The sequence below is a fragment of the Melanaphis sacchari genome, unplaced genomic scaffold (genome assembly GCF_002803265.2).
Source record: "Melanaphis sacchari strain LSU unplaced genomic scaffold, SCAv2.0 Contig45_pilon_pilon, whole genome shotgun sequence".
NCBI lineage: Eukaryota > Metazoa > Arthropoda > Insecta > Hemiptera > Aphididae > Melanaphis > Melanaphis sacchari.
The window spans coordinates 1,374,161-1,389,576 of record NW_020271303.1 but is presented as its reverse complement, the minus strand read 5'-3'; the positions used below and the strand labels follow the sequence as shown (position 1 = coordinate 1,389,576).

General features: G+C 24.7%; 2 protein-coding genes and 1 long non-coding RNA gene across 4 annotated transcripts; 2 read left to right on the top strand and 1 right to left on the bottom strand.

Annotated features, from left to right (window-relative positions):
• Positions 1-2,464: 2,464 nt before the first annotated feature.
• LOC112598189 lies at positions 2,465-3,207 on the top strand. The gene is made up of 2 exons (XR_003114878.1): positions 2,465-2,773; positions 2,832-3,207. It is a non-coding gene; the product is annotated as an uncharacterized LOC112598189 (long non-coding RNA).
• A 494-nt stretch (positions 3,208-3,701) lies between these two features.
• Positions 3,702-6,657, top strand: LOC112598140 (WW domain-binding protein 11). Of its 2 annotated transcripts, none has more exons than XM_025344506.1 (9): positions 3,702-3,903; positions 3,996-4,121; positions 4,812-4,909; positions 5,082-5,314; positions 5,400-5,530; positions 5,598-5,692; positions 5,766-5,874; positions 5,954-6,296; positions 6,375-6,657. In XM_025344506.1, exons 1-9 carry the CDS (start codon positions 3,840-3,842, stop codon positions 6,583-6,585), a joined length of 1,410 nt encoding a protein of 469 aa, XP_025200291.1. In that variant the 5' UTR covers positions 3,702-3,839; the 3' UTR covers positions 6,586-6,657. The 2 variants fall into 2 exon arrangements, with proteins under 2 accessions (XP_025200291.1, XP_025200290.1); XM_025344505.1 differs by having other exon boundaries at positions 3,704-3,903; positions 5,397-5,530.
• Positions 6,658-10,190: 3,533 nt separating this feature from the next.
• On the bottom strand, positions 10,191-14,178 carry LOC112598193 (homeobox protein 2-like). The gene is made up of 4 exons (XM_025344588.1): positions 14,002-14,178; positions 13,756-13,937; positions 10,960-13,673; positions 10,191-10,294 (listed from the first exon to the last, which is right to left on the bottom strand). Exons 1-4 carry the CDS (start codon positions 14,022-14,024, stop codon positions 10,202-10,204), a joined length of 3,012 nt encoding a protein of 1,003 aa, XP_025200373.1. The 5' UTR covers positions 14,025-14,178; the 3' UTR covers positions 10,191-10,201.
• Positions 14,179-15,416: the final 1,238 nt, after the last annotated feature.

Below are 15,416 nucleotides of genomic sequence, written 5' to 3'. Positions count from 1 at the left end.
GTTTTTAAAAAATTATCTTTCAATATGACTACTTTATTTAAAATAGAACTATTAATAGTTATATTTTATTTACGTTAATTTTTTTTATAATAAATATATATTTACCTAATTAATTTTTAGTTAATTGTTATATAATTTGAACAAAGTTAAAATAATTTAATGTTTATTAACAGAAAAAATATCTCTGAATAATTTTTCAATCGTGTTCTTATTTGTATTATCATTTCATCATTTGCATATTGAAACTTTTCCTAAAATCTACAACAGTCTACAGTGATTTACCAAACCTATTATAAACTGTAAAATTCGTTTAATAATTTAATAAATAATAGCAAAATAATAACTCATTAAAAACATTTTTTGTTTTGGCAAATTTAGAAATAGAAATAGTAGGTATCAACGATAACAAAACTATAGTTATCAAATAATAGTATTAACAATAAACTGATACATAATTTTCTATTTTCCTGTGAATAATATTGTTTGTAAGTAAAAAACTTTATACAAGATTATTTAACAAGCTGCTCACTTTCATTTTTAATTTAATAATAAATTTGTTCAAATTCTAATCTTTGAAATTTTTAAATTTACTTAGAGACCATATTTTCAAATTCTAAAGATATTTTTAACTTGGTACTTACGAAGTGTTCTGTGGAGATATACAAACTTCTGTTTTTTAAAGGGAACCTCTCTATATTTAACTGTAAATTATTTAGTGGATATTTATTTTATTTTATTTATTTATTTATTTATTTTTTTTTTTTTTTGAAAACGTTAATGTATCTAATTTAAAATTTAAATGAATATTTTCCTAATTATTAAAATAATTATGCAAAAAAATAAGGATAATAGTTCTTAAAAATGGTTTTACAACAATTTAAATAAATTATGTGATTAAACTTCAAATGTTTATGAAATTTATCAAAATCATCTAAGAAATAGTTCAACCTACCGATCATTCACTAAAAAATTAATTACTTATTAAAAATACCTATAATAATAAATATCCTTAGAAATGTAGGTTGACTAGTGGCTAAATTGTAAATGTCTTTATTAAGAATCATTTTACTTCGTTTAAGTTTTAAAATGATTTATCATTTAATTCAAATTTAACACATTATTCATCTATTACAGCAAATTATACTGGATACTCAGAGCCCAACTTAGAAATTTTAGAGCCCGGGTCTAATTTTTTGATGAGGTCCCAAAATTAACTATTATCTAAATTCTAAATTATCAACTATATAGATTTTTATATTCAATTTATTTTGAAAGATTATAAATAAATTATACCATAAGTCTATAAGTAATTATTATATAAAATAAATAAAATGATGAAATTAAAAATATAAATATAAGTACCTAAAGAAGTGTAAATACAGTTTTTAATTTAAACAAATGTTTACTGATATATATCATGTACGTTGTACGCAAAGTCAAAGTGGAAATGCATTTTTCAACATAGTCAATGTAAATAATAAAAAAATTTACATGATTTAGAATTTAAGACAACGGTTTTTTTTTCTAGATTTTAGTTCACTAAAATTTTGAACTATAGATCTGAAAAATCAAGTGTGTTAGTTATTTCCCTTTCAGCAGATAGAAATAGACGAACGAGTGAGTTTAATTTTTCTTGGTAAAGGGACATTCTTCTGACGTTTTCAATTAGTTTTAATTTTGAATATGTTTTATACCCGAGTTTAGACAAGAGCTAAGCGCTCACAAAAACGGAAAACCCTTAATATTTTTATAGTCAGTGCTAACGTAATCATAATAATGATTCAGTGTTTTTGACCAACTTATCTAAAAACTTAACACCTAGCTTATTTTATCGATTAGAGAATAATCATAAATTCCATTGCGAGATATGTTACTAACGAAACTACGTAAACAATAATATCATAAAATTTCATAGTGCTTCTTTAATAATTAAACATAAATAGAGGCCCGGGACCCCAAATAATATCGGGGCTCAGGGCTGCATCCCCCCTAGCCCCTTCAAGTTGAGTTCTGTGGATACTACTTATAATAAGAACTATAGAGAATCTATAAATGAAGAGATAAACTCAACAACTCAACAATTGTTGTTCGGATATAGAGCAGAACGAATTAACCGGGTTTTTTTTTTAAATGATTTTATAAGGATGCATCTAAACAACATTTAATTATTACAATTTAATAACTAACAAATAATTTAATATCTCGAGAATGCTATTCTTATATACTTAAATATATACTACAAAGAGTAAAAAAAGTGAATGAAAATGAAGTAATTAATTAATAGGAATAAAATAAAAACCTATACATTTTAAAATGTTTGTATCATAGTAATTGGTGGTTACCTGTTATAGTTGTGGACGTTGTGGTTATAGAGAATATGGATATTATATGGTATTAATTTTGATAAACATTCGTTTACGAAATTATAGTTTGGTACATACATTGAACTCTATATGATAACTGGAATGCTCACCAGTCATAAGACCAATGTAAACATAACCGAGATAGCGTGTTAGAAAAAGACAGCAGATAAGAATGGTGTTGCTATCTTTTTTTATCACACATAGTTATATGAATTGATTACCAATACATTTTAAATTCGTTGTTCGTTTAACGTTTTGACTTTTGTTCTGCCTTCTGCGTTCTCAAAGTTTTAAAAATAATTAAAATAGTGTGTACCTACTGTGCAGTTAAGACTTAAAATGGTGAATTTTTGTAGTGCCTTTAATTGTGCTAGCTCTAGTGATGTTAGAAAAGACTTGTCATTTCACAAGTTAGTATTAAGTTATTATATGGTGTTATTGATTTTACTCATTGATATTTTTAAACAGATTTACATCTATTATTTAACTCAACATAAGTTACATTAGTTAACTTAACAGATCATATAACTCCAAGGTTATGAATATAGTTAAAGTATCTACAAAGTATCATAGTATCTTTAAATATTTATTTATTTTAGGAAATTTGGCCATGAAGTATAACAAAATGTATTGCAGATTTTGTTTTTCTGGATATTTCCAGTACTAATATTTCCTAAATTATAAATCTACAATATTAAGCTTAAGTTAGGAAAGTAGTAAGTACAATCTAAAGTAAGTAGTAGATATAGCTCCAGGTAAATAGCGTAAGTACACTTTTATTTCAATTATGATTAATATTATAAATACTATGTTTATATTTTAATAAATATTATTTTACTAAAAATGCAGTTGTTATTTCATATGCTTGAGTTATGAACTAAAACCTTCTAACTTTCAATTTACAACTTAATTTATTCCCAACTTAAAATTTCCTATTACTTCCTTTATATGACAAAAAAATGCAGAAGTCTACAAAAAAACATGTTTCAATACTTGTTATATTATTTTAAATTATAATTATAAACTAATAAACTATTTATTTATCATTTAATTATTTATATTTTATTAAATTAATAAAAAATATTTTGTGGAAGTTAAAAAAAATAATGAGGTGCAACTACATTTTAAGAACCAAACTAAAATAATATCGCGGTAAAATATGAAATTAAGACATTAGCGCCATGTGCAAGACAAAGATAGTAACACCATTAGTATGTGCTATCTCATTCTAACATCCTCTTTCGGGCAACACTGCTTGGTGAGCATTCCAGTTATCATATAGAGTTCAATGGGTACATACAGGATAATCCACTAATATGTGATAATTCTTATCAGTTTATTTGACATTTGTTTATTTTATATTTTAATCAAAAATAGTGTAATTCATTTAATCTTATTTTATTTGAATGTATACAATTTATTTTTAATTGACTCAACTTAAGTCTAAATACTAATCGTTTATTGAAAACTGAAATCATGGGGAGACGTTCGATAAACACCACTAAAAGTGGTAAATATATGAATCCCACAGATCAAGCGAGTAAGTATTAATATATTAAATATATACTTTATTAAGCATGAATTATCATCAAGTATATAAAATATTGTAACATTTTTTATACAATTAAATAGGAAAGGAAGCCAGAAAAAAAGAATTAAAAAAAAATAAAAAACAACGTATGATTGTTAGAACTGCTGTATTGAAAGGAAAAGATCCATTACAAATACTTGCTGAAATGGAAAAAATTGATCAAATGGGTAATGTTAAATATATTTATACATAATGCTTTTTCTAAAATATATTAATGGAAATATATGCATAGTACAATAAAGCTATTTTTCAAATAATGTGGTAATACCAAATCAATATACAAATTATAAAATATAATTATGTATTATATACTTATACAATATTGTTCAATTATACATTTTATTATAAATTCAAACTTAACATGGTTATATTTATTTAATTACCTGTAATACTTTGATATATTATATTATTTTAAATAATATAGGTATGACTATAGTAAATAAGCAGATATTTTTCTTAAATTGACTGAGTCTTTAGTGACTATGTATCCAGATTTCCAGATTTATATGATTGCAATACATTTTAAATAAATATTATTGGTTAGAATTATTTTACAAAGTTTATTTTTGATTTTACAAGCTAAAAATTTTTTTAGCTTGTAAATATTAAATCTTTTAAGTCATTTTGTGTATAGTTGATTGAATTAATCGCAACCTCTAAAAAAAAAAAACGTAGATAAATATTGGTAAAAAAAGAGAATAGATCAATGGTGTGTAAACAAAAGTGTAATTGTAGTATAAATTAATTAATAATACCTTTAATAAATGCTAATTATTATAAATACTAAAGTGTATTTCTACTTAGAAATCATTGTTAATTAAATATATATATAACATATTATTGAAATTTGTATATAGAATATAATGTTGTTCAGCCATCTCCTCTTAATGAAAAAGTATTAAGGGAAAAAAGAAGAAAACTTAAAGAAACATTTGATCGAGTTATGAAAATGTATGTAAGTACCATGCCCAACCTACCATTAAAATATATTATCATTATTAAGGTTTTTTGTATTTTGATTTAAATTTGTTGTTGATTAGTTACTTATTTATTTATTATATAAGATTTTTAAATACTAAATATTAATTAAAAATTATATGAGAATAAAAAAATTTTGCTTTTTTCAGGTAAAGGATGAACTTGATAAATATCATGAGATCAAACGAGCAGAATCGGAATACGAGAAACGTCGTTTCAAGTTAATATCATACTTTGATGCAGTAAAAACAGCTCAACAAGTATCAGTTGATGAAATTCCATTACCTGTTATGACATCAAATATTCCATTACCTGCTTCTGATACAGAATATAACTCTAATGAATTGCCTTTAGGAATACTGAAAAAGCCACCATTGTATACGTTAGTAATTATTTATATTGATATGTACTATTAAAACTTTGTTTTGTTTAAATACTTACGAAAGAAGTATTATTCGTTTTAGTAGTCCACCAATGTCACCAATATCTGGTACAAAAAAACGGCCCCCGGGTGTGCCCCCAGGTGTACCACCAATATTAACAGATGAAGAAAAGGATGATGATGATTACGAAGATGATTCTAGTGACGGAGAAATTGGTTAGATAATGATTAAAACAAAGTTTTTATTTTTAGTGTTATATTTTAATTTTAATTGTTCACTTAGCTCCAAAACGTTCCCGCACATTAAGATTTGCTGAACCAGATGATTCCGGCAAAGAAAATAAAACTACTGACGATATAGAGATGTTCATGAGAGAGGTTAGGAATAACTAAATACTTATTGAATTGTGTATATTCTTTACTAGTTCAAACAATTTTAATTTATTTATAGATTGATGAAGTTCAAAAGAGGAGTTCAACAGGAAAACATGAAGACTCTAATGAAATTCCTTTACCATTACCTGCTCCATCAGGACGTTTACCTCCAGGATTACCACCAAGTATGATAAATGCGTAATAATACATTATTTAATTAAAACTCAATATTGGCACTGCTTTTTAAAAAATATTTATATATAGGTTTACCTGTTGGTGTTCCTCCTCCTATGCCATACCGAGGAGGACCTGCTGGTAGAATGCCTCCAGGCCCACCTCCTGGTCGACCACCAATGTTACCTCCTGGACCTCCGCCTGGTTTACCACCACGTATGCATGTGAGATTACCTCCTGGACCCCCTCCTGGAATGCCACCAAGAATGATGAGGTATAACTCTGGTATGCATAACAATATGAATACAACTGCAGCAGCTGTTACTGCTACTACTGTAACACCAAATATTGTGAGTGCCGAACCGCAACTTATTAATCGCGACGAAGCTCAACATAATACTGGATCTACTATTGAAGCAAAACCAAAAATGAGGTATATTTAAAATAGTATATTTATTCTACAATACCTAGTTAGAGTAATTAATAATGTGAATTATATTATTTGTAATAGAAATCTCGCAGCTGATATCACACGATTCTTGCCTACATCAATCCGAGTGAAAAGAGATGATGGTAGACCAAACAAACGAGATAATGCATGGGAACAACACAAAGCTGCAGAGTATAAATCTAATATTGCTGCCAGTAACCAACAAGCTGGGCAACAGACTAAAGATGATGCATATATGCAATTTATGCAAGAAATGGAAGGGCTCCTTTGAATTTGTTCATATTATATCTATACTTATATATTTTTTTGTAATTAACAAAATTATAAAACTAGTACATTTTTATGTTTAGATATTCATTTATTTCAATGCAATTCTTTTGCTGTCAATTATTTCAATAACAAAAATGAATCAAATTGTTACTTAAAAGGCCTGGAAATTGAATACAAGATTAGCTAATTATTATTCTTAGCTTGACTTAAGTCTTAAAAATGAATTTTATTTTTTTAAATTAATTTGCATTTTTACCATTGCAAAAATTATTGATTTCTTAACTTAAACTGCTACTACATTAATATTTTTTTCTTATGATTTCTTTTGAAGGAATGTGTAAATGGATTAACTTTTTATAGTTTGGTGTCTTCGTTATTTCTAAAATAACTCACATTTTTAATAAAAAATATTCAAGCATGTCAGTATGTATGATTTATAATTTTCTGAATTAATGTAGTTAGCATGTTATGATAATTATTAAATTAAGTTTTAGTCTCAAGTGAAAGATGAAATTTTATTAAAAAAATAAATTCTTATTACTCAATTGGAAATTTATTCAATTTTGTCAAAATATATATTATTTTAAAAAAATGAATGATTTTTGAAATATTTTAGTTATTATTAAAATAATATATGTGTATTTTTAAGAATAACCTTCTTTAAAGTCTTAGAATTAATAAAAATATAAATTTATTAAATAAAATGATAAACTTTACTATAAACAATTCAAAGATTTTTATATTCATAAAATATAAAAATAATTAAATTGTGAAAATGTAGTCATAAAATTATGTTTACACATTTAGATGATCCTGCCAAGCATTGTTGTGGCTGTTATAATCCATTGAATTAATGCTATTTACAAAGTTCTTAACTGATAACATGAAAATTAAATTTTATAAATGTGGTAAATAACATTAATTTTGAACTATTTTTATTATTCTAAATTATAAAAATGTATAATGTTATTCATGTATGTTATCTTCTGCCCATCATCTATTAACAATTGTTGCTGCAAAATCAAAATTATATATTAAGACCTTAGAGTTATATCAAAATATCAGATGCACTATTTCAAAACTAAAACGGTGATTCTTTTCATCTTTTTCTCATATATCTTTAATCAAGATATGAACTATTTTATGTTTAAAGTTGGAACAATATCAAATCACACAAATGAGTAAAATTAAAAACAGTTGTGTAGTTTTGGAGCGCATTACACGCAAACCTATTGTATGCTTAATTTATTTATATATACATATAAATTAATAATAAAACTAAAATCAATTAAATTCGACTCAAAAGAATGTATGAAAAAATGATTTCCTGAAAAGTACTAAGTTTGAGTACAGGAAAAGTAAAACGTTCAATTAATTTATAAGATCAAGGCATGAGTAGCACATTTAAAACAGATCAAAATTATACTTTTAAAAAGATAAACTATACCAACAAAAACTGAACAAAGTTTATGCGCTAAGTATTCTTGAATAATTGGTTGTCATTTATATAAATGGCTTATATTTATATCATACCAGTTAGCTTTTTTGTAAGGAGTAGGAAATAATCACAAAAAGTCAAATATTTCAAGTAAATACTGTTTATTTTATACTTATAAAAGTTTCCAATAATTATATAATATATATAGGGAGGTGTACCATGCATGTTCATTCCAATTTTTTCATTCAATAATGAATTTAAATTTTTATTTATATCTGATCTTCAAAATTTTCAAATATATAGAATGTCTCTAATTACTATAGCCTCGGTATCTTTAAAACTTTCATTATTATAAAACAATTATTCTATGTAAAAAATTTGAATGTTTCAAAAAATACTTGTTTTGTATTTAATTTTTATATTTCAAAAATTTAAAAAAAATTATGTATTGAATACAATGGATCGGTAATGTGAGCATTCACTAAATATGGGTATTCCAATGTATACCAAAAAAATTAAAAAAAAATTGCATAATATGGGCATTCGGTTGGGTTTATGTGAGCAATTTTTATTTTATCATGTTAAAATAGTCCATCTAATAAGCTTGAAATGTGTGCCACTTTTGTAAATCAGATCCACATTAAACAGCTTAAACAACGAGCATTACAACTTTTGTATACCTTCCACATCTATAAAGTAATTTCATTTAATGTGTTATATTTAGTTTTATTTATATAGTAATTTAATATTTTTTTGAACTGTATGATTCACGTGTGAAAAATAAAAACATTTTGAACAAATTTCAGTTTTTAAGGACATTGCTTAATGTGGTCAAATAGAACTGATACCAACATGCCTACATTAAGTGGAATCCACTGTATTTTATAGTATAAAAAAAGGTTGTCATATGAAAAACAGAAGTTTTCACAGAATGCCTTAAGTAGTACAAAAAATATAAAAAAATTGAAAATGTGATCTTTAAGTATATTTAAAAACTCTGAAGATCAAATTTTGAATAACTGAATAATTTTAGAAAGGGTGAGCAAGTTTGATGAATTAATTTGATAGAATAATAAGAAATCTGTTAAAAATAGAAAATTTTTATGGAAATGATGGTTGTAAGGATTTATAATTTTCTGCTTTTCTGTATTATACTTTGATAGTTTGAAATTTATTGATATCTATAAAACAATTAAAAATATAGTTAATATTAATTTCTATCATTAAACTATTGATATATTTACTTGTTTTGTCAAGATAATTGAAAAAATTTCCTGATTGCATACACATTTTAGAATTTTCAGTTTCCTTACAATATTTTTTACTTTTATAAAATATAAAAATCTCCAAAGTCAATACCTGTAAGAAATGAAAATAAATATAAATGCAAAATTATACAAAAAATGTCACTAACTATCAAATTAATATTCATTAATTAAGAAGTATTTATATTGATGACTATTAGAATTTGTGCATCCAAATTAAGAATAGTTAAATTTACAAATATCATATTTATCTAAATAAAAATTATATAATAGTTGATAATAATTACTTAATATTTGAATATTATATTTTTTTTTATTAGAAAAAAATCATGTGAAACTTGTAAACAACCAATATTATCATAAAAATTTTTTTAAGTATCATTAAATTTGATATAACTTGAATACATTATAAAAAAATATTTATTAATTGAATATAATATTGAGTATTATAATACTATTTATATCAATAATAATACTAAAATATACTATACATATTATGAGCATATTAAGTGATTCTATTAACAGTAAATATTAATCGGAAAGTCACCAGTGGGCAATTTATCTACCCATAACCTAAACTTGTTAACTCACTCATGCTTAGTATGTTAAATTGTATAGATTGTTTGAAAAGAATTTAATAATTATCTTGAAAAGTAATAACAATTTAAAAACATATTTTTACAAAAGAATTCATGACAAAAACATTAAAAAAAAAATTATATTTTCACTACTTTTATTGTTATCATAATAATGTTAATAAAAATATTTTAGTTTTCTAGAAGCTAACAATGAAGTATATCAGTATATAGAAGCAAATACATATTATTATAATTTGCTAATGCTAAATAACCTTCAACAGAAAATGTAAAAAAAATATTATTTAATCAATTAAAACTTACCTAAATAGTTTGTATTTAATAAGATGAATGTATATTGGCTCCATAATTATTCATAACATCAAATTCATTATTTTTACTTGGAACGCCTAAAGGTGTAATATTTGGTTCCTAAAATACATTTATGTTTATAACTTATAACTTATAAGCATGTAAAATAAGCATTAGCGTGCACAGTAGACATTATCAGTAAGGTATACTTAAGTTTTGGTCCAACAGTTATTAAAATTTTTGAGAAGGGATGAAGGGTAATATTTAATATTATCTAGACATTAATAATAATTATACTACTAATTACTAGTAGTATTACTCAACTCACTAGTCAGACTCCTAACCGTAATATTGTTATTTATTACCTATAACACTTTTATGAATATTATAATAATTTTTAACATATCTAATATCTATTACCCATATTGCTTGTAAATGCCAAAGTATTTTAAAGGAGTATCCAAAGGCAGGAAAAAAACATTTAGAATTTAAGCTCAATCGGGGTATTTTTATATTTAAAAGTATAATTGTATGTAACGAAACATAATAACATATAAAAGAAAAAAAGAGGTGTAAGTCGGCACTCGCATTGAGATTGACTATAATCGATTATGACCCATCGCGACAGATGACAACTGTCAAATATCCAATACCGAACATTACAACAATTATCATTACACACAACAAGAAAAGTTAATTGCTGCAGAGTAGTGAAGATACAACAGCTATGACTACCTCATATGCACGCTTATGCCAATAAATAATAACTAATAACTATAATTTACCTTATCAATCATTTCTGGAAATATAGTACTTAAATTGAAGTTTGTTAAAGTATTAACATTACTACTGCTGTTATAATAGTTATTTGTGTTCTGGGTAAAATGTTGAACTGGTTTATTATAACTTGAACTTGTCATACTAAATGTTGTAGGTAGAGGTATATAATTTGAAATATTATGTTTTGTAGTTGTTGGAGGAGTATAGAAATTAGTTGGTATTTGATATGAAGATGATTGTTTATCTAAATCATTTCTATTCTCATATAGATAATTACTATTGGGTTGATTATAATAATTGCTAAAATTTTCATTGTTATTATAACTTGGTTTTTGGCTTGTTCTATAACAATTAGTTTGTTTATTAGTTAAATTTTGATTTTTTGATGCTGATTTTATAATAGAACCATGTTTTTGTTGATGTCTAATTAAAGATTCAGCACTATGATTAGTTGATCTACTAGAATCATGTGAATATTTTGATCGTACCCAAGACTGATCTTGTTCAAATGTATTGATTTCGGGATAATATTGTTTGGTTTGATTTTGATAATAATCTTTATCAGTTTTTTGATTTTGGTACACACAACAATAATCCTTAGCACAACTTCTTCCTTTTCGTTTGTCATTTGACTTGGGTTGTTCTACTAACTGACTAACAGATAGAAAATTTGAATTAACAGAACGAGATTTATAATTAAGCATAGTTTGCTCAGTACTTGTAACAGGGATTATATTGTCATTTTTTTTGTTACACTCATAAACTCTTTGATCAAATGGAGTATTGGAGCCTGTATTAATATTCAAAGCTAAATCTCCTACTAGAGTCGGTAATGTTGAGGGCATGTTAGTATCCAAATGAGGTAATAACGGGATAGTTTTTGATGGCGACCATGAATATGCTTGTTTAGGTTCAGATTGTATATCAAAAGACATATCAAAATTGTTTTTCTTTTGATAGTTATAGTCATCTTTTTTAGCATATGAATTTTGACAACCTTTATCTGTCATCCAGTTAACTGGAACACTTTTTTCATTTTGTTTCTTTTTCTGTTTTGGTTTGTGAGGCCAAACTTCCTGATAATTTTCAGTATCAATGTATGTAGTTGTATTAGTTGAATTTACTGTATTTAGATCATATGGTACATAAGGAACATTGTTTGCAAATGCTGTAGATGTAGATTTATCAGTCTTATTAATATTTTTATTAAGATTTTTATCAAACGAATTATAACTAGTATATCTCCAAAGATCAGAATTTGATTGAGTTGTTCTATAATAAGAAGAAATATCATTATATGATGTCTTATGGTAAGTAGAAGCAGTTGGTTGAGGTGGAGGTATAGCTTTTAATTTTTTAACTTCTTTATAACCATAATGTTGATCATTCTTTTTATTAATGTCTAAATATCCATCATTGTAGAATGGTTTGACATTAAAACCAAATTGATCTTTCATTTTATCTTTATTTTGATCCTTTTCACAATCATCGTTTTTCTGGAATAATTCTGTAGCAGGAGATTCTAAGTTACCAATTTGCAATATTGTTGTAGGTGTGGCTGAATGCATTTCAGTTTGTTCAGATTCATTTAAAATATTAGTATTTTTTGAAGTTGAAACCAAGGGAAAAGAAAGAAGAAAAGCTTCTGTTGGGGACATAGAATCTGCGTGATGTCCTCCAACTGGTCCCTGAAGAGAACTAAATAAATCTGTAGAAAAATCTGTGTTTGGAATTGGTAACCGTATATCATCAAAGCAAGAGATAATGTTTTTTGCTGTTTCAATAGATTTTCTTTGATTTTCTTCAGTTAATATATTTAATGAATTAACAACAGTTGGTGTAGTGTGAGCTGTTGATAAACACTCAGGTGAATTAGTTGTTGTTTTATTATCAACAGTTTCAACAGATTTTAATATATGTTTATTTCCATCACTAATTGTCCTACATGTTACAATTTCTTCTCTTTCAATAGATTTTTCATTTTTATCTTGATTGATGTCCTTAACTATAGCTTCAATTGTATGACTTGTTGTACCTCTATTATCATTTGATTTTACTGGTTCTGTACAGTCAAGTTTATCACTTCCTTCTATTTTATTTTTGTTTATGATTTTTTCAACTTTTTGTATTTTATTAGATTCATTTTTATTTTCAGATTTACTATTTACTTTTTTATTGTTAGTTAGTTCTATTTTAGTATCTTTCAAAAAATTAGTTTCTTTTAATAATCTATTGTATGTTACTAATGATGGAATAGGTCTCTTGTTCATAGATGTAGTAATAGTTGCATCATTTTTTTTTGGAACAATTAACACTTCCGAATTTTTATAATCTGGCAATAATAATATTTTGGGTACATCAAATATAATTTGAGAGTGAGGTATAATAGGCGCAGTGTCAATTTTTATCAAATGTCCATTGGGTAAAATATATGTAGGCTTAGTTGAAGTTAAAACTGGTATATTAACAGGTTTAGTAGTTAAAGTAATAGGCCTTACTTTTTGAGTTAATTTTTGTTTACTTTTAAATTTTTTTTTACTGCTATTCCTGATACCAGTATCTTTTTTATGTTTTATTTTTGATCTTTTTTGTATAGATGTCTTTTTAACAGACTTATCTTTTGGTATTTTAATTTTTGATTCTTTCAAAATGGATATTAGATGTTTGATTCTCGAGCATAAATGGGTTACTTTATTTTGTAAACGAATAATTTCTTTTCCTGAGATAAAAAATATAATTTAAATTTTAAGGAAGTTTTATAGACACAAGTATAGTTTCAAAAAAAAAAAAATTCTACTTACTATGTATATTTGTTATCTTCAATTTTTCATTTTGCAATACACGAATTAAGTCGATTGCATGGTTAATAATGTCAGCTTTACCTAGTGAAGCATTAGAGTCTGACGGTTGAAGAACAGTTCGCAATTCTTCAAAACTAACATTCAAACGATCTCTTCGTTCTTTTTCATACATTCGATTTTTACTACATATATACAAAAAAAAAAAACTTTAAATAATTGTTTTAATAATGAATAATAAATACATACGATGGTAATTTTTTTCCGCCCATTGTATAATAAAAAAATTGTTGAAACTAAAATAAAAATTTATTTATTTAACATAAATCATTAAGTATCAATTAACACTCAAAAACTAGTTTTGGCCGATTATGAAATTGTGCTTATAATAATATAAAATTTATTGCTTAATAATTTACAATATTATAACTTAAATAAATTACTAATTACTAATATAATTATTAATTACTATAGCCTAAGCTAAATAATAATAAATTATTTTTTGTAATAGTGATAACGATAAGTACTATCTACATTCTATCACGGACTATAATATATGTGTATAAGGTTGTGCATTCTACAAGCAGAGTCTGATGACGGTGGTGTATGATGACCATCGGACAAACACAAGCCTAGTGGCCTATAGAATGTAGATAGTACTATCACTTATAATTATTATCTACTTACAATTATAAATGTGAAAATTTATTTGTATTTTATAAATTATAATAATGCTATTAATGCTTGTTTATCAAGGAATAAGGTCATTGAGCACTTTTCCTAGAATTGAATGGTTTACAACTCAACTTCGGGAAAAATGTTAGTTTAGTTATCAAGACATCTAGTAGGTGCCTATATTCTACAAAATGGAAATCCAAATTGAAATTTTTAAAATGAAACGGTACACGCAAAATTATTCTGAACAAAAATTGTCTGTTGACCTATATTACTAAAAATATTTTATTAAATTTCAAATAACTGTTTTTCATTATAGTTAAAGGTATGTTAAATTATTTGTTGCTAAAAATATCGAGTTTATTATATTATTGATTATTATGTACCTAATCATTAAATATTATAAATTATTGTTGTATTAATCTTAACTTTTAATTTTTAAGTCAATACTGATTACCGATACACCCATTCTATACAGTAATCGGTACATCAGTCAATCGGTGTGTGAATATATTGGTGATAACTGATAAATAATTTAACATTTATATTATATTTTCAAAATATTATAGTGTATAATGTATATAAACTATGTAGTAAATAAAAACAAGTGCACTAGTTAGTACGAATACAATTTTTTGAGTTACAACAAAATTATCAAAATTGTCATTTTTTATGTATATGAATACAATTTACATTAAAATAGTCAAAAAAATTTAAGAGTTTGTGTTAATTTTTTTATAATTTTTATAAGAAAACGTATGAGAAAACTTGTATTAAATTTTCAAATAATTAGATACCTATAAAAATTAAAAATTTCACAATTTAATTTGAATGTAAATAAAAAAGTTGCGAACATTTTTTTAAAAGATTTTAATTTCTATTTGAGGATGAGGAACCTCGCACTACATTTTTAAGCTTTTTTTCTAACAAGTTACTAAAAAAGTCAAATATTTTAAATGTTTAGATATAAATAGCAATGCAAAAAGTGT